The 23775-nt window shown below is 42.7% G+C and overlaps 3 protein-coding genes across 5 annotated transcripts; 2 read left to right on the top strand and 1 right to left on the bottom strand.

Annotated features, from left to right (window-relative positions):
- The first annotated feature begins 369 nt into the window (after positions 1 to 369).
- Positions 370 to 5040, top strand: atp5f1b (ATP synthase F1 subunit beta). The gene is made up of 10 exons (XM_042706307.1): positions 370 to 517; positions 1451 to 1624; positions 1721 to 1895; positions 2115 to 2236; positions 2377 to 2561; positions 2956 to 3114; positions 3311 to 3433; positions 3731 to 3943; positions 4247 to 4448; positions 4758 to 5040. Exons 1-10 carry the CDS (start codon positions 412 to 414, stop codon positions 4853 to 4855), a joined length of 1557 nt encoding a protein of 518 aa, XP_042562241.1. The 5' UTR covers positions 370 to 411; the 3' UTR covers positions 4856 to 5040.
- A 2217-nt stretch (positions 5041 to 7257) lies between these two features.
- Positions 7258 to 12388, bottom strand: LOC122131669 (retinol dehydrogenase 7-like). Of its 3 annotated transcripts, none has more exons than XM_042706304.1 (5): positions 12235 to 12388; positions 10804 to 11118; positions 8885 to 9143; positions 8176 to 8339; positions 7258 to 7846 (listed from the first exon to the last, which is right to left on the bottom strand). In XM_042706304.1, the coding sequence occupies exons 2-5, from the start codon at positions 11114 to 11116 to the stop codon at positions 7623 to 7625; spliced, it is 960 nt and encodes a 319-aa protein (XP_042562238.1). In that variant the 5' UTR covers positions 11117 to 11118; positions 12235 to 12388; the 3' UTR covers positions 7258 to 7622. The 3 variants fall into 3 exon arrangements, with proteins under 3 accessions (XP_042562238.1, XP_042562239.1, XP_042562240.1); XM_042706305.1 differs by having other exon boundaries at positions 12231 to 12355; XM_042706306.1 differs by having other exon boundaries at positions 12220 to 12254.
- A 4464-nt stretch (positions 12389 to 16852) lies between these two features.
- On the top strand, positions 16853 to 23339 carry LOC122131671 (bile salt export pump-like). The gene is made up of 13 exons (XM_042706308.1): positions 16853 to 17336; positions 17507 to 17525; positions 17607 to 17636; positions 17732 to 17783; positions 17875 to 18119; positions 18358 to 18445; positions 18817 to 18950; positions 19310 to 19481; positions 19889 to 20013; positions 21114 to 21288; positions 22104 to 22217; positions 22527 to 22637; positions 23181 to 23339. Exons 1-13 carry the CDS (start codon positions 17261 to 17263, stop codon positions 23322 to 23324), a joined length of 1485 nt encoding a protein of 494 aa, XP_042562242.1. The 5' UTR covers positions 16853 to 17260; the 3' UTR covers positions 23325 to 23339.
- Positions 23340 to 23775: the final 436 nt, after the last annotated feature.

Below are 23775 nucleotides of genomic sequence, written 5' to 3'. Positions count from 1 at the left end.
AACCGAAGTTCCCCCATAATGTCTCGGATAGAACACAAGCTACCAATGTCAACAATTGAATCACACATTGTCATTGAGGTAGGCTAGGAAAGACTATGATGCACACACTTCATGCTTAGTATTAAGAAATAAGAAGCAGAACTGCAATTCATCTTATTCTTGAATAATGGTGAGTTCCAATAACTTTATCAGAAAATAGATAAGTGTAGTTCAGGTACAACACTAAATGCTACACAACTGCACACATTATACTGTACTTCACAGATCATGCTGCCCTTCAATGATCATCGCATGCGCAGTCTGGCCACTGCCGCACCGCCATTTTAACTGCGCATGCTCAGTGAAGTTTCCCGGCTACTCAATATAAAGCCTCCTCATCCTCCGTCTGTTCCACCTTCAGCCATTTTGACAATGTTGGGAGCCGTGGGACGCTGTTGCACCGGGGCTTTGCAGGCTCTGAAGCCTGGGGTAAATTCCCTGAATGCACTCAACGGTTCACGATCGGCCCTCCTTAATGGTAAGTCATACAGTATGTTTTCGGTGTCAAAATATCTTCATATAATTGCATTTTGTCGGTGCCTCTCATGGACAAACTGTCAGTGTGTCATGGTCGGGCTGAGGCAAATGGCAGGCGGCGTGCAGGCGGAGTTATTGAGGCCAGGCCGCAAACACGAGTTTAAAGAAATTCAAGGACGAACTTGAAGAAAAATTGTTTTAGCGGTGCATTTGTGGTTTTGGTTTAATCATTGTCATGTATATTTACTGTCATTGTACTTGGAATGGAAATTCCTATGGTAACGCAAGTGACCTTTGCGTGTCATGAGGGCTAACTTGGCTAGCTAGTTCGTAGGTTAGCAAGCGCTGCAGACACATTGATTCAGTCGCTATTGAAATCTATCCTACTCCGACAGATATTTAAAACGAGAAGTGGAAGAATATGGATGCATGTTTGAATTTTGAAATGGCTGAAGCGTTGTGCGAAATTGCAAAGTGGTCTATCGATTGTAGTACAAGTTGTACAATGCTATTAGCAATAACGTTAGCTCAACAACGTCATAGCTAGTTGACTTTATCAAATGAAGGGTATTCGTTAAACTAGCATTAGCCAGACAACCTTAAGTTAAATGCCCTTGGTGATATTGATGACCGGATGATCAGCTAGTTCTTGGATGTTGTGTCGTAAAAATATGCATTACTCAAAACCAAGGTCATGTTAAGCAAAATGTGACAACTTTGAACGAAACCGTCAGCAGACCTTAGAGTTACGGTAGTTCTGAATGAAGTCAATCACAAGCTAATAACTTTACGTTGGCTTTTTAATGTTTGTTGGCATAATTGACAATTGGTGTGACGTACTTCTCCTCGTTATAGGACACCTTTCACAGTGATTCGTATTAACAGTCGAATTACCTGTGTGCTTATTAACCATCTGGGTTCACCTTCTCCACAGGCAGGGGATATGCTGCCCCAGCTGTATCCGCCGCCATCGCCAACGGGCGTATCGTCGCGGTCATTGGTGCCGTGGTGGACGTCCAGTTCGACGAGGGCCTCCCTCCCATCCTGAACGCCCTGGAGGTGGCTGGTCGTGAGAGCAGGCTGGTACTGGAGGTGGCTCAGCATTTGGGTAAATTTGCCAAATAGCGAATTTTCGCATTTTCCTTCTAGTTGACCAGTGTATTAAGAGTGGTATCAATTGATTGTCTAACTCTTTTCCCCTTAGGTGAGAACACAGTCCGCACTATTGCTATGGATGGTACAGAGGGTTTGGTCCGTGGCCAGAAGGTTAATGACACTGGTGCCCCCATCAGAATCCCTGTGGGACCTGAGACCCTGGGCAGAATCATGAATGTCATTGGAGAGCCCATTGATGAGAGAGGTCCCATCAGCACTAAGCAGTAAGTTCAGTTCCCCTAATGTGCATCTAAATTCACACTGCTCATTATTTAACATTTGCATAATCTGGGAGACATGGTGAAAATTGGACTGAACCTACAAAGTAAATGTTTTGGCTATGACGTACAATATGTAGCACAGATTAAAGTGGATTAGTGCAAATCTATAGCGATGCTTTTATTTGAATAGCTAAGAAACCTGATCCTATTGCTCCTCTGCAGCACTGCCCCAATCCACGCTGAGGCACCCGAGTTCACAGACATGAGTGTGGAGCAGGAAATCTTGGTTACTGGAATCAAGGTGGTCGACCTGCTGGCCCCCTATGCCAAGGGTGGAAAGATTGGTACGCATTTGAAAGCTCTCTACTGCCACCATTAAGATGTTAGACTTTCTGCTCCCTCCTGCAGTCTTGGTCGGTGTGTAATGTCATGTTCTAATAAAAGTTGCAATACATTTTATTTATCCATGTTTGTATTTTTGCAGGTCTGTTTGGTGGTGCTGGAGTCGGCAAGACTGTGCTCATTATGGAGTTGATCAACAACGTGGCCAAGGCCCATGGTGGTTACTCCGTGTTCGCTGGTGTGGGAGAGAGGACCCGTGAGGGTAACGATCTCTACCATGAGATGATTGAGTCCGGTGTCATCAACCTGAAGGATACCACTTCCAAGGTAAAACATTTTTTTATTTTTTTTATAGGCAGGTAGCCATGTAGGAGGTGTGAAGCACATTGATTTCTATTTGGAGGTGTGTGTGTGTGTGTAACTGGACAGCCCTGGCTGTATAGCTTTGCTTGGGTGTAGTGAACTGAAATGTTGGCTTGGTCATTATAAATGTGGTTCAGAATCAATACTGATCACTAATCATTGCTGGTTAATGTACCTTGCATCAACTGTGGTGACCCCAAAGCTCTAGATCTGCATATGCTGCCTGCTAAATCCTCTTGTGCCACACCCCCAGTGCAGTATTCTAAATTAAGAACCACCTGTTGCCAGTTTAGCCTTGTGTGTAGTTGTCTCATTGTTAATGCCACTCAAACCCACTCCTCTTCCTCCTCACCTCCAGGTGGCGCTGGTGTACGGTCAGATGAACGAGCCCCCAGGCGCCCGTGCCCGTGTCGCTCTGACTGGACTGTCCGTTGCTGAATATTTCCGTGACCAGGAAGGCCAGGATGTGCTGCTCTTCATTGACAACATCTTCCGCTTCACCCAGGCTGGTTCAGAGGTGTGTTTTTAGAGCTGGTTGCTATCACCTTAGCTATGATCTCCTTGTGTACATTCCTAAATTATCTGAACTGTTCATGATGCAGAGGCGCTTAAACTCTTAAATATTGGCTATAAGCAGTTGAGCTGATCATCGATTCCATGTTGTGATCTGTAGTAAATTGGAATCTGACATGCTGTTTTCATTCACCTGTTAGGTGTCTGCCCTGTTGGGTCGTATCCCCTCTGCTGTGGGTTACCAGCCCACCCTGGCTACTGACATGGGTACCATGCAGGAGAGAATCACCACCACCAAGAAAGGGTCCATCACCTCTGTGCAGGTACAACATATGGCACAACCATGCCATTTGATGGTCTAATCCAGGTGTTGTCAGTCTTGCTATTTGAGCCTCCATCTGCCCTGCATCTTTTATCCATCAATCTTCCAACAGCAGCCAACCAAACTCACAACTTTTTGACTAAGTGCTCTAGCTTTCGCCAAATCGGGTGTTTTGGGGGGGGGGGAATTGAAACGTACTGAGTGGGTGCAAGAGTGCACCACTGGTTAATCTGAAGTGTTACAAACATGGCTGGCAAGACTTTAAAGTTTGGATGTACCTCTGACTTGTCCCGTCTAGGCTATCTATGTGCCTGCTGATGATTTGACTGACCCTGCCCCTGCAACCACCTTCGCTCACTTGGATGCCACCACTGTGTTGTCGCGCGCCATTGCTGAGCTGGGTATCTACCCCGCTGTGGATCCCCTGGATTCTACCTCCCGTATCATGGACCCCAACATCGTCGGACACGAGCACTACGACATCGCCCGTGGCGTCCAGAAGATCCTGCAGGTCAGTAGGCCCACTTGAGAGTTGGTGAGGCGTGTTCAGAAGAGTGGTGTGGGATATGGTCAGTCGTACTGAAGTCTTTTACGACTGCCTATCAGAATCAGAATGGGATTTATTGCCAAGTAGGTTTACACCTACTTGGAGTTTTTTCTGGTGTGAAGGTGCATACATAAAAACAAACACAATAAGTACTACACATAACATAAAAACATGATGTATGATTGACTTTCTAGTAGGCCCCTTAATGTGAAATAATGTCTTGTGGTGGAATATGGGCACTCATGCTTTGCTTTTTTCTTGTTGTAGGACTACAAATCCCTTCAGGATATCATTGCCATCTTGGGTATGGATGAGTTGTCGGAGGAGGACAAGCTGACCGTGGCCCGTGCCCGTAAGATCCAGCGTTTCCTGTCTCAGCCTTTCCAGGTGGCTGAGGTCTTCACCGGTCACGCCGGCAAGCTGGTTCCCCTGAAGGAGACCATCAAGGGTTTCCAGGCCATCCTGGCAGGTATGTTAAGCATTTTTAGTTGTACGGGCACTCTGTCGTGTCAAACATCCAATATCACTATAAATAGAAGTTAAGAGGTTATAATTAGAATAGAAGGTAAGAATATTCTCACGTGTTGTCCAGAGACCGCCACCTCCCATTAGGTCTTGTATACAGTGTGAACGTCTAACCTCTAAAATGCCTACTTTTGTGGTTTACTTAGTATTTCTGGTAGAAGTTGGTATGAGTTGAAATGGATAGTAATCAAGCCCTCAGCCAAACTTGTTACTGTTTCAAGGTCATTGATGTGAACGTGTTTCTCTCTTCCAGGAGAGTACGATTCCCTGCCTGAGCAGGCTTTCTACATGGTGGGCCCAATCGAGGAGGTCGTTTCAAAGGCAGAGAGGATGGCTGAGGAGCTTGCGTAAACAAGCTGTCATTTGTCAATAAGTTGTTGTGTAAAAAAAAGAAAATGAGGTCTGGAAGAAGCACTTGGTTTGTACGTGTCACATTCAGAAATACAAAAGTTGTCCCTGTATCTGTCAAGTCATTCTGAAAAGTTATATTTAATGATTCCGATTACAAAGGTGGAAATAAAGGTCTGTCTTACAGAGTTTGTCTATTTGAGTGGATATGTTGCTATTATAACTGCTGTCTTTGTAGAGCTGGTAAATGTTTAGGCAGTATGCTTATGACTAGTTACCAGGGACGTGCACAGGAGGGGGATAAGGTTCCTCGGGCATCTCCCCGTTTGCCCTCCTCGACTGAAGTTCACTCACTATTATTTATTTGTGTGTGTGTGTGTGTGTGTGTGTGTGTGTGTGTGTGTGTGTGTGTGTGTGTGTGTATATATATATGAATGAGTACGGCTGCAGAACTTCATGTAAGCCTAGATAAAATGGTTAGTGAGTTTCAAGTGACATAGGCAAAATATGCGTCCACGGGACGGGGGCGTGGCGGCTGCTGTTAGTGAGAGTTTCAAGTGATGTAGGCAAAATATGCCTCCAGGGGGCGTGGCGGCGGCGACAAAAATGAACGTGTTGCCCCTTTTTTCCAGGGCAGAGCAACTGCCCTTCAAAATTCCTGTGCACGTCCATGCTTGTTACACTGAAATAAAAAAACCGAAATGTTTCCATGAAGCTTATTTAAGGGTCTAATAAATCTATTGACAGCCCTCGTATTTATCTTTAGTGTTAGCTCTACTTATAGATGGCTTGCTTACAATTTTTAAGTTGCACTGGTGACTAACCATATCTAACTAGTTGAAGTGCTGGACACTCGTGGCTTCACAAAGGCCCCTAGAAGCGCATAATGCCTGACTCATCTGCTTGTGATTCAGTGAAACCAAAAAAAGCAGGACCATTTTGATCACGTCATAAGGTTGGGGATATTTAGGGAACATTGTATACAGTACTGAGGGAAATCGTGCATCTTGATTATAAATCTTCGAAACCGCAAAGTGTGCGATCAAGAAAGTGTTCAGAATGTCTGGACAAAAGTACATGCTCGGAGAAATCGCCCATGCATTCAGGCTTACCCTAATGCATGGCTAATGGTGTCACCTATAATGCGATTTGTGAGTAGCTTTTCACGACGTGTGATGTCATCTGTTACGTCTAAGGCCGATTATTTACGGTTTTCATCAATTAGCTGTGATGCGTTAACGTTTTTTTCGATTTTCATTTTAATTTGCACAGACTAACACTACAGAATCCAGGCTTTATTCTTTCCTGCATAAACCTCTTTTGTCCACCAAGGGGCGTTCTAGCTTAAAGAACGTGAGTGTAACACCTAGCACTAAACTTTGCGAATAGCCTTGAGCCTTCAAGTGCCTTACATATTAGGCAATGCTTCACTTGTTATTCAAGCGCTGTTCCTGTGGACGCATCGTAGGTCACGCCTACTCCGGTAGTACAGACATACATGTGGGCTATATGCCTTTGTGGAAGTAACTATATCTATACACTTAAGTCTGCATGTAAGGAAGTGCTTAGGGGACAGTGTTTATGCTCAAATGGCTGCTATACAAAGCATCAAGGTGAAAAACAATATGGTGAATCTCCCGCTAAACGGCAAAGTGGGTATACAAGTTATGCAGTTATTGAGATCTAACGGTTGACATGCATTCAGATACTGCATAGCCATGTGCTAAATATATCAGCAATGGTATGCATTGTGACCGACTCCCTAATGTCACTTCCTTTCCAGTTTTTTTTTTTTTTTACGTAACACAGGAAGTGCATTTAGGGCAAGAAGGTCAATTCCAAAAGTCCCAGCACATTTCACCAAGCTCCCTATATTCTTCACATTACAATAGATGGGTATCTATATGTATTGAAACTCCTAGACGTGTAGAAACCATTCTGCTGAGGATTTTAAAAAGGAGTTGAATCACTTATTGAGCTATACACTTCAATCTTCGGGTCCTTGGTGAGTTAAAAGGAGCTGCAACTTCAGTGGATTCACCTTCAGCCCACAAAGCTATCAGCGTGTCAAGGCCTCAGATTGGTTCTTGTAGCCATACACACACAGTCTCACCTTGACCTTTAGTTGTAACTTGTTCAGATGTGAATGACTGCTCTGCTAAGGAAAGAGGTGTGTCCGGGGGTTATGGAAGAATACCCAGGTCTTACCCAAGTGTCTGAGTGAAAAAAAAATCTAACTTTTTGGTGTCTGTGTGTGTCAGGCTCTTGTAACTTTCGCTCCAATTTAATCGTTTAATCTCCACATTGACGTTTTCCTCTAGTTCACAGATACTTGACAAATAAGAGTATTCATTTTTTCTTTCATCTTGATTTAAGGGTAGTTTAAAAACCAATCAACTCTCGGGTAACCAGGAAATTCTTTAAACCTTCAATTCAATTTGTTTCACAGTTCCATGTAACATCTTTATGCAAATGTTCACATATACAGAATGTTTTCTGGATACTAACAACTATATGACCAATATTTGAAGACACAACTACATTAAATGTGGACCATTCTTACGTTGCCACTTGCCATACTGAACAGACATATAACAGATCTGCATTGTATGGCAGATACACATTCAGAGCCTATATTTAAGATTAAAAACATATGTATTATAAAATATATGTTTGTGAAATATGTGTATTAAAAAAGAACAACACCAAAATGCGTAAGGGTAGAGAGAGTGACAACTGACTGATCCAAAACAAGGCTCAGCTTTAAGGCCTAGTTGACAGCTTTGGCTGGTTTGACAGCGTCCTTTAGCAGCAGGTAATCAGACACACAGGAGGGCATGTATGACAGGGGCAGCCAGAAGAGCTTGGCATCCCAGCCGGCCGAGTAGCGCTTGCGCGGGTGCTCCGCCGAGATGCCATGCACCATGCAGTTGACCACCTTCATCAGGTCCGCATCAGGTAGTTTGGCGAATTTGTCCACCATTACCTTGTTTACTGAAGAGGGTAAAATGCACACACACACACACACACACGCACACACACGCACACACACAAACACACACGAAATGAGGAGCCACTCATCTAAGCCAATAGAAGCCAGCTTATTTCTGGATGGGTAAACACTGATCAATGTTCAAATTGCATATTGATTTTGGGAGCAGTGTTTTGTGGACGTTTGTAGTGAAGTTTACGGCCACATTCAGTAGGCACTTATCCAAAAAGAAGCAAGTAGCAGAGAAGGTTTACATTTTAAACAGTCCCATGGCCTTGGCATCACTGTTGGTACCAAGACTGCTCAATGAAAAGGTCAACAGGTAGCTTACCTTTGGGGACAAAGTCATCGCCGTATTCCTCCTTAATTTCCTGTGGCAACTTATCCCACAGCTGTTGGACGTTCCGCATCAGGATTTCAGTGTCGGTCACGTTGGTCTTGAAGAAACCTGGCTCGATGCAGATTACTTTAACACCGAAGGCATGCATGTTCAACCTATGGGGAAAGGCCAGGTTCATTCTCAATGGGACGGTTGCTGTGGTTTAAAATCATGGGATGTTACGAATAGGATATGTTAAGAGGAAGCTTAATTCATCCTGAACCCAAAGGATGCCTTTCAATTTTGATCCCTTCACATTTCAAACACAAATTGGTGTTCCTACAAAATATTTGTATTTATTTAATTTAAACCACATCAGAGATGAATAGTGCCAGGCTATAAATACACACAATAGTGTTTTGTTCCAGCCAAAGGACTTCTAAAACAGTTTTGGCCCCACTTTGAATTAAGTATCGATGGTTACTATTGAACTTAACACTTCATTTGTATCATCAGTGTTGACAATCAAAACATGCAGCATACATTAGTACATGTTATAATATGTTGAGGTTAGGATTTATTTCAGGGTTAGTCATATGTAACAAAATGCTCTTGCATGAGAATTACATTTGAATAATACTAACTTCACCATGCTGTCATAAGAACACATCATATAAAGTTGGACCTACATCAAGTTTTCCTACATAAAAAAGTGTGTCACCTGAGACTGTCACAGAAGCCCTCCACTCCATATTTGGAGACGCAGTAGGGACCCCCAGTGGGGGCGATTCGCCCAAACACACTGGAGATGTTCACCACCCGTCCCTGCGCCTTCTTAATGAAGGGCAGCACGCTCAGTGTCACGGCGATGACCCCCATGAGGTTGACATCCATCATGAACTTGTAGTCGTCGATGGTCAGCCAATCGCACTGGCCCGAGGGCACTGATACGCCAGCATTATTGACCACTCCCCACAGACCTGTAAGAGTGTAAGGAGGATTAAAGGCCAATGATAACTGTAATGATGTAAGAACTATTGTTTTAATATCGCTCTAGCTCAGAATGCCAGTGTCCACACCGCACGCTATAATGAAAACAACATGAAGAACGATACCGTTGGGCATCGATTACAGAGCGATTTTGTGAACAACTTAAATACTGACAGTTTATCAGAATCCATTGAATTTTAAAGGCAGCACATTCGAACATAAAGGATCTTTCTGAGAGGATAATAAAATAAAGGATCTTTTATCATTAGTCAGCATGGGCGCTCATATCGTTATACTGTAGTTAACGTTGTCATTATAGTTAACGATTGCCGCCTAGATGGGCCATAACACAAAAGACCAGTGAATAATCAGTGGAATAACCTGGACTTAATCCCTGAAAATAACAAGCACTTCCAGACTTGCACTCTGAGCTTTTCCTTGAGGAAATCCCTGCTGCTGTGTCACAGGGCACTCAGATACGAACAGCCCCTTGAACCCTTGATTTAAGTCTAGGGGCTGATTCGACCAGGAACACTTCCCAGCATGCCTTTCACACCCACGCACCCATAAGTGAGCGTGCAAATGTCTAAGAGACAGAAAGGAGGTCAAAGGGCAAAGGGCAAAGAGATCTGAAGGCTACAGGAGCACACATTTCTGGAAGTGATTTGCATTAACACACAAAACACAAAATTCACTTTAAGCCCTATTTTTCCCCTGGAGAGATAGACCTCCAATTTGACTATTAATGAACCCCATGAATTGCACTCAGCAACTGGTCCTAAATCAATCGACTCTTTAAATGCTCTACACTAAACAGTTCCCTATGCTAACACAAACCACAACTGCACAATTGTCTGTTGCTGATATACATGTCTATCTATGTTTACTGGTTCTACGTGCCATATGTATGTCTTGCCATATATGTGGTGTGTCAGTGTGTATGAATCTACATTGCTGAAGAGTAGAAAATACGGTTTTATCTCATTTTCTGTTTGTGTACAGCTTTAATACCCAAACCAAAGACCTCCACTGCAGTGCTATCTTACACAGTTCCATAGAAACGGGGCCACTGGCGACACTGTTTATTTGTATTCAATCCCATTCACCCTACCCCAAACGTGTGCTTTTGTGAAAGCAACTGTGAATAACACTTGGCAGGGTTAAGGAAAAGGGAAGATCTCTCAGTTGTTATTGCAACATATTGCAAAATTAACTGCAACTTACATTTTGAGTTGCAACTGATTATGCCATGGGTTCTCAATCCCTTTCCTGGAGCCCCTCACGCCTTGCATATCTTGTTTCAATCCCTAAACTCGGCTAATCAAGAGTATGCCTCTAATGGTGGCTGGATTGAGAACCGCTAAATTATGAATTATTATTAGTATTATGGTGATTCCCAGGATATAGCTTTAGTAGTTAAATGCAGAAAAATATGCAGACTTTAAACAAAAACTGAAAACTGAAAATGTTTCCGTCTTATACACCTGTATATATTTCTTTTGGGATCAATAATCAATCAATCAATACATTAATCAATCTCCCTCTCTCACCTTTCTCTCCGACTTTGTCCTTGATGAGGGCGGCAGCCTTGTTTATAATATTAATCAATCAATCAATCAATAAATAAATTAATCAATCTCCCTCTCTCACCTTTCTCTCCGACTTTGTCCTTGATGAGGGCGGCAGCCTTGTTTATGCTGTCGTTGCTGCGCACGTCCAGGTGAAGGGTGGTCAGACGGTCGGAGCAAGCTTTCTTCAGATCCTCCTCGCCCTTCTCCGTGTAGCAGGACGCGATGACCCGGAAACCCTTCGAGTCCAGGGTCTTGGCCAGCAGCTGGCCGAAGCCTGAGTCGCAGCCCGTCACGTACACATACTTGTTGCCCTTGTCTGGGACAGTGCTGAGCTCTCTAAACCAGCGGTAGACATAGTAGAGCAGCAGCAGGCCACACAGGTACAGGTACATGGCTGAGGAGAAGGAGAGTGGGGTAGCTAGGTGAGATTAGGTCTCGGAATGTGTGTCAGAGCGAGAGAGAGAGAGAGAGAGAGAGAGAGAGAGAGAGAGAAAGCATGAATGTGTGTGTGTGTGTGTGTGTGTGTGTGTGTGTGTGTGTGTGTGTGTGTGTGTGTGTGTGTGTGTGTGTGTGTGTGTGTGTGAGAGAGAGAGAAAGCATGAGGGTGTGTGTTATAGAGTCCCTGGCAGGTGACCTGCAGTCCCTGACAATACTTTTGATGTCACTAAAGATTAAAGCCTCAACCACAGACACCACCAGTAGGAGACTTCCACTTGAATCACCCCACAAAAGATGGCCTAATGTCTGCTGCTGACAGGGCAGATCAAGACCAGATCCTCTAGAGTTAACTGCTATCTGTGTGCCAGCCTACTGCACCCAGTGTAGAGAGCAAAATTCACAGTATTTGAGTGTGTTTGTTTCGAATATGCATAGTGGTATTCTTTCAGTCATTTTTAAACATTCTGGCGATATTACTGCTATGAACTACAAGACGGTCGCAGCTTGTCATTTGTAAATTTACTTCGTAAGCCTATAACGACACTGAGAAGCAGCAGTTTCTAAAATAAGGCTATAGCCTACATTGTTGAAAAGAGAGAACACTCGTGTTTGAAATGTCAAGTTCAGGGGGGTGAAACTGCGTTTTTGAGGAACGACCAGTGTGTCAACCACAGATTGAATAGTGCGCAGTTCATTCTTTGTTGGTTGGATCCTGAAACGCCTAGGGTTTAGTAAATAATCGACTCGCACTATTTCGATAGTTTGAATAGTCTCGACAGGAGTAGCAGTTATGTATGTATTTAGTCGAGAGTAAAAGATGTTTGGCTGTATGGCTCTTTAAGCAAAACAGTTGTACTTGTGCATTTTATAAAATAAGTTACAATAAGATGCAACTGCCTGTGACTAAGTGCAACATAATCTGAAAACATTTCCTTTGCTCTAGCCTGCGCTGCCGTAATAATAGAGAATTAGCCAGTTCAATATGACATTACACACTCTTTTGGTTCGATAACAGTGATGCATTTACACTAATAAAACACTACATTTAGAAACGTACCAAAAACGTACCTACCAGCTTTCGGTTCGAGTTTTCGACTGTACTTTGGGACTACTCTGTCTTAACGGGGGCGTCGATGAACGGTGCTAACCAATCAAAGGGAGAGTTGATATCTTACAATGAAGTCTGCAACACAACACAGCGTTCTTCTTCTTGCGTGCATGCCACTGTGCGAGACTGTGATTTGGGCGGGGAATGGTAGGCTATATGGTCCATATAACGGTATTGCCTTAGTAATTAAGTTATTGCCAACTTATATCGTTGTTTCCTTTATTAAAATGTTGTTGTTTCAATTTAGCATTGCATTTCTACCTCCAGGCCGTATAACCGTATAGAACCGTGCAATATGGTTAACCAGCTATTTTAATTTGAGTTATACTCAAATTTGAGTTATCTGATTAAGTGCAAGTTAAGTGCTAGTAGAAGTGCAAGTTACTCATAGCCAGCAACCTAACCAATATAACAACTCCCCAACCATAGATACAACAACAACGCACAACTGTCTAGAGATGGTTGCCAGTAATTCAGAATTTGAGATTCGTAAAGGCATTCCTTCATGGTGTAACAGCCCGCAAATTCTCAACATAATATGACCAACCAGAAAACCTGAGCAGCCGGATACAACATCAACAAAACTGCCTTTGAAAGCTGGGGTTTTCAAGCTGACATTTTCCTTCATCAGTATTTTGTTGAATTATGCCCACTACACCTCCAGAAGGCTCAAAAGCGCTCCAGAGCCAACCCTTCCCATACTCATGTTGGGTTACCACTACCAGAGTGGGTTGCCACTACCAGAGTGGGTTACCACTACCAGAGGGGGTTGCCACTACCAGAGACAACAGATACTTCAAGATAGACCTCAGTTCAGCCACAACCACTGGTTCGCTTTTTCAGCAACCTCAAACAACTCCTCCAGGGTAGTTCAGTTTGTAATAAAAGTTTTTTGGCCATACGATGAGAAATCAGTCCAAATAGTTTAACTGCAGAAGCGAGTGGGCCATCCAACTTTGCCATTGTTACATGTTATTAGTGACTTGAACATACATTGGAATATACACTGTTGACTGAGTAGTTAGGCCTTCTTGGCTATTATCATATGTACAAGCCCACCATACTCAAACTGTAGCCTCAAAACACTTGTATATCAGTGTCTTTGCTTGCATTCTTTAATTTGTAAGTGAAATAAAATTTAAAAAAAACACTACCACTGTGTGTTGTCCAGAAACACTCCTGTGACCGATATTGTAAAGAGTAAAGGTAAAGGTCTGGTATTTAGCTAACACTTTTATCCAAACGACTTACAAAAGCATGCTGTGATGACCGGGAAACAGACACAGGTCAACCCTTTAGATGGGCAGCAATGCTAACCACTGTACCACCAACACCCCAAACAATGACAATGTGCGCAGAAAATCCTAAATGCGGCGGCTCTTTTAGTGCACGATACACACCTAGCAGGATGTTTCTGGGCAGGTATCTGGAACTGGATCTGATTGAAGGCCACTGGTATATTGTCTATTTAAGAGAAACAGGAAGTTTATAAACCACTGAGAATGAGATCCAACCAAAGCCAACTGGAGCAGACAGCTTGACACTGACATTCCACAAAAGGTCATCTTGTAGTTAACCTGATCTTGTGGTGTCAAACACTAGATGGCAGCAACGAATCTCATCAGGCCCTTACAAAACAATGGACCGTCCTTGCATCTGGTATGGGATTCAGGAGGGTGTTATGACCATAAAGTCCCATTTCAAAAAGCTTTCAAAGACCCTTTCCCGACAGTATTGAAGTCTTCACTGAGTGATCACTGCCATGAACAATCATAACACATTGCATATCATATGGGTATGTTTCTGCTCTTCACAAATAATTAAAAGCATGAGATACTAAGCTGATGGCAATTTGATGAAAGACCCAGAATATTTATCCTGAATGGGTCAGTGAACGGCTAATAATAGCTTCCAAAGTAATGTCTTAAATTTAACATTGTACACATTATGTTTCTTGAGCATGTCTTCTACCTGACCTTATTCAAGGAACAGTTTCTGAAACAATATATATAATTGCTAAACCTATGCCTACTTTCTAATGGCGTTTTCATAATACAGAATTTGCATAATGTTAGGAGATATAGGCTATGGAAAGGCTGATAGAGAGAGTGAGGACAGTGACCTTTTTCTGAAGAACTGCTTGAGTGTAGCCAGAATCTCTGCAGAGTTAATATTTACATTCCAGACTTTGTTTGATTAATTGGCCCCTGTTAGCATGTTTCCTCAAATGGCAGACACATGTGCATAGTCACCAAGTCTCTTTTACACAGACAGGAAAAGATGAAACCATTTGGTTAACACACATTGCGCCTTTGATTTATTCTCTGCCATATTAGGCTAATCTGATTCCTGATCCATGCCAGATGAAGGCTAGGTCCAGGTCCTACTCAGCAGGGGTCTCGGATCGGGTCTCCATTATACTACATGGAGAGCCAACACATGACGGTCTTAGACCTCTGACAAACCTCTGGTGCTGGTCACTCACTGTTGCCTTGACGACTGTTTTCCAGGAAAGCCTTTCTAAAGGCAAAAAGGGAGATTGAAAGAGATGTGGTAGACAATCCCGTGAGGGAGAATCCATACATTTTGCGACTGATTATTCATATTTCAACAATTTCAGCATTTAGACTGACATTTGTATTAGAAATTATGCGAATTGCACGTGTCATTGTGTAAAGCACGTCATGTGAATCTTTGACAACTGGTGTGATTTCTTTTTTCCTTTTTCCTTGAGAATACAATGTATTGGAACAGTGATACTCCCTGTTCTTCTCATCTCTGTAACTCTGTTAAATAGACACTGCCTGTAAGAGAATTCATCTGATTCTCACAGACTGCTTGCTGTTTACTCTGTGTGTCTCTGATCCTTCTGTAGAAGACTAATAAACATTATACTTATCTCTTATTATAAGACTGACCTCATTAGACTGGTAACTATCAGATTTCCATCACAAGCTGGTGTCAGAAGTGGGATCGCTTGACTGAGGCGTCTGTACCCGTGAACTAGTGGGGGACTGATCATCCCAGAGAAATTCCCTGACCTCAACCTCCTCACAAAAAACAAGTGAGACGGAGGACCTCTGACGCAGGCTTGGGTAGCCTCAGCGCTGCGATTTCCAAAACGAACTGGTGAGAATCTGAAATAGTTATTGATTTCTCTGCTTATTGAGTCCTCACTCTTGCCTCCTCAAAGGCAGACTATAAGTTGTGCCTATTTTTAACCAAAGGTTTAGTAGAAACCCGGGTTGACACTGACGAGTGTCTCGTAAGGACGTGTTGTAAAGCGCATGGGGCGTAAACACCGAAAAGACCTGCGCAGGCTGAAAGAAGGGGGAGAGTGGAAGTGGACTGATAGAGAAATAATTTGTAAAAAAAAAGAGGGAATAAACATTTATGTGTGTATATGTAACCTAACTGTCAAGATCAGTCAAAGGTAAGAAGTAGAAGTATAAAAACAAAACAGATAAGGTTTCTTTATAGGAAATAAGAATAAAATAACAAAAAAATAACTTTAATAATTATTTAAGTATGGGGAATTGTCATAGCACTAAAACCAATGATCATGGGAAAGGTGTAGACTATTTCAGCCCGAATGTTAATTTTATGAGACAAAATTATGGGGAACTATCGTTAAGGAAATATGACATATGGGTTGAAGAGGTGGGCTTTCCTAACGGAAGCAGTTTTAGTATGAGACAACTCGATCAGTTAAAACGAGGTATTTAATCAGAAACTTTTGTTCAGACTCTCCAAAGAAAACAAGCTTACTAGAGGTAAAGGTTAGAGTAGACTAAACGCATTTTTTCAGTGATAAAAAAAGCTCTAATCTTTGGTTAGTAAGACAAGAGTCTTTTGAAATGTCAGAAATATACCACATGTTTCAGCTTCAAACACAATAATTCAATTTGCATTCAAAGTTAAGATTTTTCTCAAGAAACTTTTTGCGTAAGCTGCCTCTTTGAAGAGTGAGAAAGTGAACCGATAAAAGAAACTGCCTGACAACATCACAAAAGATTGGGTTTCTGCATTTCTTAGGCTCCCATTTAAACTAAGTGCTTGAAAATCGCACCAATTATATTTTTCCTGTCCCAATGCTGCCTAATGCCTCTTGAACATAACAGGGTACAACTGTTGTGTTTTTGCACTTTCACAACATACATTAAATAAAACACATGTGTGCATAGATCTGTGAATGTGTAGACACATCTTTAAATGCTTAAATAGATATTAAAGGCTGAAAAGTTGAAGTATTTTGCTCCAACAGCTGGAAATATAGACAAGTCATCAGCATCTGTCTGTATGTGTTTACCCTGAGCTCAGATGTGTCAAGCTGAAGCAGACATTTTTTGTCACTCACTTTAGCAGAGGGGAGCAGACACACACATACACACACATACACACACACACACACACATACACACACACACACACACTGATTGATTTTGCTGTGATTGTCAGCGTGTTGTCTTTGCATTGCCGGGTCTCTGACCCCACGTTGACGGCACTGGCCTGCCGGACACTTACCTCTACGGCGGCACACTGACCCTCCTGTCCTCCGATATCACGTGGAGAGTGTGGAGAGTGCGTAGAGTGTGTAGAGTGGACCCAAAGCATCCACACACAGCAGAGGCTCAACCGCACCTCTCCAGCTGTGTCTGTCTCTGTGTCTCTCCATGTGATCATTTCAGGTGAAGCCAGTCGGGTGGATGCATGCTTGCAGCAACACCTCTGAATCTTACTTCTGGACTTTCACAGCAGGAGCTCTGACCCCTTTGGTGGGCAAATTGGCGTAGCATATTGGCTCTAGCCTCCGTGGACAGGGCCAAGACTAGGAGCACCATCTCGGCTCTTGGGTGGTGGTTTGGTGGAGGTTTCTGCGACGGGTAGTTTCATACGGTCCCTGTAGTACCTGACCCTGGGGCGAACCTGTCCCAGGCCTAGTAAGAATCCTGTGGAACTTTTCTGAAAGCTTCACAGACATACCAACACAATGCCAGGGTCTGTAAAGTTACGAAGTATCAAAAAGTTTGGGCAGGAAAATAATGCCTATGACATAGCAGATGAAGGTGAGTGGGACCATGTCATCAGATTGTTTTCTGTATAAAGAAGTTTAGCAGTTGCTGTTGTAAGGTGTAACTTCAATTCATGGAACATGCTTTGTTAACCATGTGAACTGTGATGCATTGTATCTTCAGTGATTTGATGAGTAATAGTATTCATTGCTTTTCTTTTATAGGCCAAAATGGAGATTACATGTAAGTGACTAACTCAATTTTACATTGAAATTAATTAATTGTGTGACATTATGAGCATGTGATATTTTTTTCTCCTTTTAGGACAATGTCGACATCAAAAGACACCAAAAAGTAAGTTTGGTTGTAAGTTGTAAGTTTTATTTGTTTTTGTTGATGTAGTGTTTTTGTTGATGCTAGTCTTACTCGTTTATCTGTTTCTTTCTCAGCACGAAGGACAAGAAAGAACAACCAGCCATCCGGGTTGGGTTCTTTCAACTGGTAAAGCCAGACAGATTTTCACCATATTCTCTTATTCTCAATTCAGAAAATGAACGCTTTTTACATAAAAACCTTTCATTTTTGTGCACAGTTTCGCTTTGCCAGCTGCCGCGAAATTATGATGATGATCACGGGCAGTCTATGCGCGGTTGTGCACGGTTCAGCGCAGCCGCTAATGTTGCTGGTTTTCGGGATGCTAACGGACACGTTTATTGAGTATGACATCGAACTACAAATGCTTGAAGACCCGGGGAAGCACTGTTTGAACAATACTATCCAGTTTCGTAATCTCACCGAAGAAGAGAACTTGGAGCTGAATATGACTAGATCTTGCGGGTAAGATAAGTCTCATAACTCATAACTGTCTATACAGGCCTGAGAATACTTCAAAACCACCACTTTCCAATGCATATTGTGTTTCATACACAATACACCATATATTCTGTTTCCTATTTTACCAACCATTGAAAGCTCACCTGCTTCAGTGAACAGTGACATCAAAAGTTTATGTGTACGACTATCCCTTATTATTTCACGTGAATGGTATTTATGAAATGAACCCGTTTATTTTCAGCATTTTAGACATTGAATATGAGATGACCAACTTCGCGTATTACTATGTTGGCATTGGAGCAGCTGTGTTCATTCTTGGATATTTTCAAGTAAGTGAAGGATCTTATGTTGCCTCAGGGGAACACCTGACTTTTACTTTCTTAAAGTGTAACTGCAGCCTAAAACAGGTTTTATTTTTTGTATCTGTCGACTAAATAATATGAGTAAACACATCAATGCTGAAGTAGCAGTCAACCGTTTAGGAGTTATCTACCTCATGAAATGGGTGGCTCACCTCTTTGGTACGAGTGAAGGACTTAAGAGCCGTTCTTTTTAGTAGTGTGCCCAAATTCCACTGCCTCTCCTAAATCCACTCCACTCCCCTTTACATGAGCAGTGAGAGCCAGCCCGTCACAAGAGGGATCATATATATTGTATGATTTCAATAGTGTGTTTAACTGGATTGCCTGTTGCTGCTCAGATCTCCCTCTGGGTGACTGCGGCTGCGAAACAGATCCAGATCATCCGCATGATGTACTTCAGGAAAGTGATGAGGATGGAGATCGGCTGGTTTGACTGCAACTCTGTGGGGGAGCTCAACACACGCATGTCTGAGTGAGGAAAACACACACACACACACACACACACACACACACACACACACACACACACACACACACACACACAAACACGCACGCACGCACACACGCACGCACGCACGCACGCACACACACACACACACACACACACACACACACACAGATGCAACAATCACAACAAACCCTCACAACATCCTGGTGGAATCACAATTTTTAAGAATTCCTGCAGGAAGTCGGAAGAAACACCCCTTGCAATTTTGGAGAATTCCCACAGCAAATTCATTCACTTTTGGCCGCAACAATCACAACAAACCCTCGCAAGATCTCGGAGGGACTGACTGCTTTCTATCTCTGCCGCTCTCCTCTCCCTTTTAGTGACATCAACAAGATAAATGACGCCATCGCGGACCAGGTGGGCATATTCATCCAGCGCTTCACTACCTTCGTATGTGGCTTCCTCATGGGCTTTGTCAAGGGCTGGAAACTCACCCTCGTCATCATCGCCGTCTCGCCGCTCATTGGAGTGGGAGCCGCTCTCATGGCACTGGTAAGAAAAAGGAAGTGTGTGTGTGTGTGTGTGTGTGTGTGTGTGTGTGTGTGTGTGTTTGTGTGATTGAATGGAATATGGGTAGCAGTAGCACTATGAATTAAAATAGTCTAAGCTTGTTTTTAATTAAACAATCGTTTTTAATCTTTCAATTATTTGAATTGCTATGAAACATATGTTTGCATTGAGTATGGGTATGTTGTATAGCCATGTCTCTTGAATAATATGTATAGCCACATCATATATTAGTCCTAGGTATGAGTCCTTGGTATGAGTCCTTGATATGAGTCTTTGATATGAGTCCTTGATATGAGTCCTTGATATGAGTCCTTGATATGAGTCCTTGGTATGAGTCCTTGATATGAGTCCTTGATATGAGTCCTTGATATGAGTCCCCATTTGTTCAGTTTGTAGCCAAGCTCACAGGGCAGGAGCTGCAGGCCTACGCCAAGGCTGGAGCGGTGGCAGACGAGGTCCTGTCCTCCATCCGCACCGTGGCTGCCTTCGGAGGCGAGATGAAGGAGGTGGATAGGTAGGTAGAGATGGTGCTGTTAGCTTAACGGAGGCGAGATGAAGGAGGTGGACAGGTAGGTAGAGATGGTGCTGTTAGCTTAAAGGAGGCGATATGAAGGAGGTGGATAGGTAGGTAGAGATTAGGGCTGAACGATTAATTGCATTTGCGATTTAATCGCGATATGATAGAACACGATTTTCTAACCGCAACGTTCGCGATTAAAAAACGTGGTCTAAAAAAAAAAAAAAAAATTGTTTTTTTTTTTTTTTTTTTTTTTTTTAAGATGGTACATTTTGCACACAGTGTTTAAAAAGTGCATGCCTAGTGTTTATACTTAAAATTACTTTTTTTAAATTACTTAAATGCACAGTGGCAAAGCCACCTATTTGTTGTTCTTGTTTCTGTAATGAGCAGTTAAATAAAAATGTAAAATGTGGGAAAGAATATTTTACACTAAATGTATCTAATATTGTGTTGGTCATATTTAAATCATTCATTACGTTTTGTTGGGGAAAAAAGAGGATACAAAAAAAAAATCGCATATTAAATCGCAATCGCAATATTTTGGTAAAAAATCGCAATTAGATTATTTTCCCAAATCGTTCAGCCCTAGTAGAGATGGTGCTGTTAGCTTAAAGGAGGCGATATTAAGGAGGTGGACAGGTAGGTAGAGATGGTGTTTTTAGCCTAAAGGAGGCGATATGAAGGAGGTGGATAGGTAGGTAGAGATGGTGCTGTTAGCTTAAAGGAGGCGATATGAAGGAGGTGGACAGGTAGGTAGAGATGGTGCTGTTAGCTTAAAGGGAGCTTAAAGGTAAGGGTAGGTATTTAGCAGACACTTTTATCCAAAGCGATTTACAAACAACGTGGAGCGATCGGCGAATCTAATGCGAGTCACCACTACCTTTCTCTGCCTCTTCCTTTCTTTCTCTGCCCTCTCTCTCTTTATCTCTTTTTCTGTCTCCAATTCTCTCTCTGTGTCTGTATCTATTTCCGTGTCTCTCTGTCTCTCCTCCATCATTTCCTTCTCTATCTCTCTGTCTCTCTCTCTCAAATTCAAATTGCCAAAAGATATTGACATAAACTACACAATCTCCCCTCCCCCCATCTCGGCTCAGATATGACAAGAACCTGATCTCTGCCCAGCGCTGGGGCATCAGGAAGGGCCTGATCATGGGCTTCTTCACGGGTTACATGTGGTTCATCATCTTCCTGTGTTACGCTCTGGCCTTCTGGTACGGCTCCAGCCTGGTGGTGGATACCCAGGAGTACAGCCCCGGCACCCTGCTGCAGGTCTGGGCCCCGTCTCAGCCGACACAAGCTCACCGTATTATACAGACATGCCCTTATATGGATATATGCACAAGATCACTGTATTATACAGACATGCCCTTATATGGATATATGCACAAGCTCACCATATTATACAGACATGCCCTTATATGGATCTATGCACAAGCTCACCATATTATACCGACATGCCCTTATATGGATATATGCACAAGATCACCATATTATACAGACATGCCCTTATATGGATATATGCACAAGATCACCGTATTATACAGACATGCCCTTATATGGATATATGCACAAGCTCACCATATTATACAGACATGCCCTTATATGGATCTATGCACAAGCTCACCATATTATACCGACATGCCCTTATATGGATATATGCACAAGATCACCATATTATACAGACATGCCCTTATATGGATCTATGCACAAGCTCACCATATTATACAGACATGCCCTTATATGGATCTATGCACAAGCTCACCATATTATACAGACATGCTGTTATATGGATCTATGCACAAGCTCACCATATTATACAGACATGCCCTTATATGGATTTATGCATTCATTGTGAGGGTTAAGTTCTATGTTGTAGGGTTAATCTGCAGAAATGTTGTTCCCATAGGCACTTTTACTGCATATGTCAAATATATTTGGTTACATGTTAATGATATGAACATAACAAAAATCTGTAAAGTATGGACAGTAAAGTCGTATAGAGGTGAGTCTTTTTGCTCTTTTAGTTAATGTTTTGGTTGATTTTGGTAATAATTGAATATCTGTATATGATGGTGAATTTGCAGGTGTTTTTTGGTGTGTTGATCGCGGCGCTGAATCTTGGCCAGGCGTCTCCGTGTTTGGAGGCCTTCGCCTCTGGCAGAGGGGCGGCGACCATCATCTTTGAGACGATCGAGCGGGTGAGAAGAGATTTAGTCACGGACCATCAGCTTGATTGACAAGTCAATTAAGTTCTTTAACGCCTCAAGTATTTTAGTCTGCAGAATCTATGAATGGCTGAGATGGGCATGAACGAACTCACAGATTGGTGGATGAATGAATTAATGAATTCAGTGAGTGAGTGAATGAATAAGTGAGTGAATAAGTGAGTTAGTGAGTGAGAATGAATGAATTACATCAAATTCACTGATAATTACTTAACATAATAAATTAATGACGTGTATCTGGACCGACGAGTTGCTCAGTTTAACTGCTTACCTACATTCCAGGAACCAGAGATTGACTGCCTGTCGGAGGCTGGCTACAAACTAGACAAAGTGAAAGGAGACATTGAGTTCCACAACGTGACCTTCCACTATCCCTCCAGACCAGAAGTCAAGGTATGCCCTTTATCGTGAAAACATTTACATTTAGTCATTTAGCAGACGCTTTTATCCAAAGCGACTTACAAGGATGTATACACATTGTACATTTACACTGATGGCACACTGCACATCAGGAGCAATTAGGGGTTCAGTGTCTTGCTCAAGGACGCTTCGACAGGGAATCGAACTAGCAACCTTCTGATTACTAAACGACTTCTCTACCTCCTGTACCACTGCCGCCCAAAACTGTACTGTGAGGGAGAGGTTGCTACTGTAATACAAATGAGGTGAACCACCGTCCATCTCATGGCAGATAATCTGGTCTCTCTTGGATGAGTTCCTGTTGCTCAGCAACACATAATTGGGTTCAATACCAGGAAGCTCTCTTACTGATAGAATGTCAGGGTAAATGCATACGCCATGAATAGATGTAATAGCTGAATGTTAAGAGCAATGTGATCAAATTCATACCTGTGCTTCACTGTGAGTTGCTTTGCATAAACGTATCTGATAAATGAATATTCAAGTGCTTGAATGTAAATGGCTTTCCCCTCTCAGATCCTGGATCAGCTGAGCCTGCCGGTGAAGTCAAGTGAGACGACTGCGTTTGTGGGTCCGAGTGGAGCGGGGAAGAGCACAGCCATCCAGCTCTTCCAGCGTTTCTACGACCCCAAAGAGGGCATGGTACCTCCCTGCTCTTAATATTTAGTCTTTAAGCTAGCATTAGGGTGGGATACAGCTCACGAAAATGATACAAATAATGGCTCATGTGTAATTCTGTAATTTAAATGTATATGTTTGAAGATTTGCTATGGAACCCTTTTTCCAGAGGTCAGAGGTTACAAGCAGTTGACCTACCGTTGGAGCTTTAGGTCTTCACTACCTGCTCTTGTTTAGGTTTTATTGTGGGGCCAGAGGTTACTCGCACTTAGCCCCTAGGTGGAGGTCAGTCTTTACCACTGCCTCTTACTGTGGCTCTGGAACTCATGCAGTGACTGGCATGTATCCACGTGGCTCTCTCAGCCTCTTTCACTGCAGTTTGTGTGGTTGGCAGAAGGTCCCTTGCCACCGTCTGTGTTTCCCGCTCTTTCGTCTGAAGTCTTTTACCACCACCCACTCTCCTGGTTTCAGGTCATGCAGCGGTCTGTGGGCA

Source organism: Clupea harengus, unplaced genomic scaffold (genome assembly GCF_900700415.2).
Source record: "Clupea harengus unplaced genomic scaffold, Ch_v2.0.2, whole genome shotgun sequence".
Classification (NCBI taxonomy): Eukaryota; Metazoa; Chordata; class Actinopteri; order Clupeiformes; family Clupeidae; genus Clupea; species Clupea harengus.
This window is presented reverse-complemented; position numbering and strand designations above follow the sequence as displayed.

What these genes read in the sequence shown, in the direction of transcription:
- atp5f1b (XM_042706307.1), top strand. Translation starts at nt 412, where the DNA reads ATGTTGGGAGCCGTGGGACGCTGTTGCACCGGGGCTTTGCAGGCTCTG. An exon ending in TGAAGGATACCACTTCCAAG is followed by an intron (nt 2,562 to 2,955) that starts GTAAAACATTTT and finishes CCTCACCTCCAG; the next exon opens with GTGGCGCTGGTGTACGGTCA. An exon ending in GGTCCATCACCTCTGTGCAG is followed by an intron (nt 3,434 to 3,730) that starts GTACAACATATG and finishes TGTCCCGTCTAG; the next exon opens with GCTATCTATGTGCCTGCTGA.
- LOC122131669 (XM_042706304.1), bottom strand. Translation starts at nt 11,116, where the DNA reads ATGTACCTGTACCTGTGTGGCCTGCTGCTGCTCTACTATGTCTACCGC. An exon ending in GGACAAAGTCGGAGAGAAAG is followed by an intron (nt 9,144 to 10,803) that starts GTGAGAGAGGGA and finishes ACACTCTTACAG; the next exon opens with GTCTGTGGGGAGTGGTCAAT. An exon ending in GGCTTCTGTGACAGTCTCAG is followed by an intron (nt 8,340 to 8,884) that starts GTGACACACTTT and finishes CTTTCCCCATAG; the next exon opens with GTTGAACATGCATGCCTTCG.
- LOC122131671 (XM_042706308.1), top strand. Translation starts at nt 17,261, where the DNA reads ATGCCAGGGTCTGTAAAGTTACGAAGTATCAAAAAGTTTGGGCAGGAA. An exon ending in ACATCAAAAGACACCAAAAA is followed by an intron (nt 17,637 to 17,731) that starts GTAAGTTTGGTT and finishes TTTCTTTCTCAG; the next exon opens with CACGAAGGACAAGAAAGAAC. An exon ending in TCATTCTTGGATATTTTCAA is followed by an intron (nt 18,446 to 18,816) that starts GTAAGTGAAGGA and finishes GTTGCTGCTCAG; the next exon opens with ATCTCCCTCTGGGTGACTGC.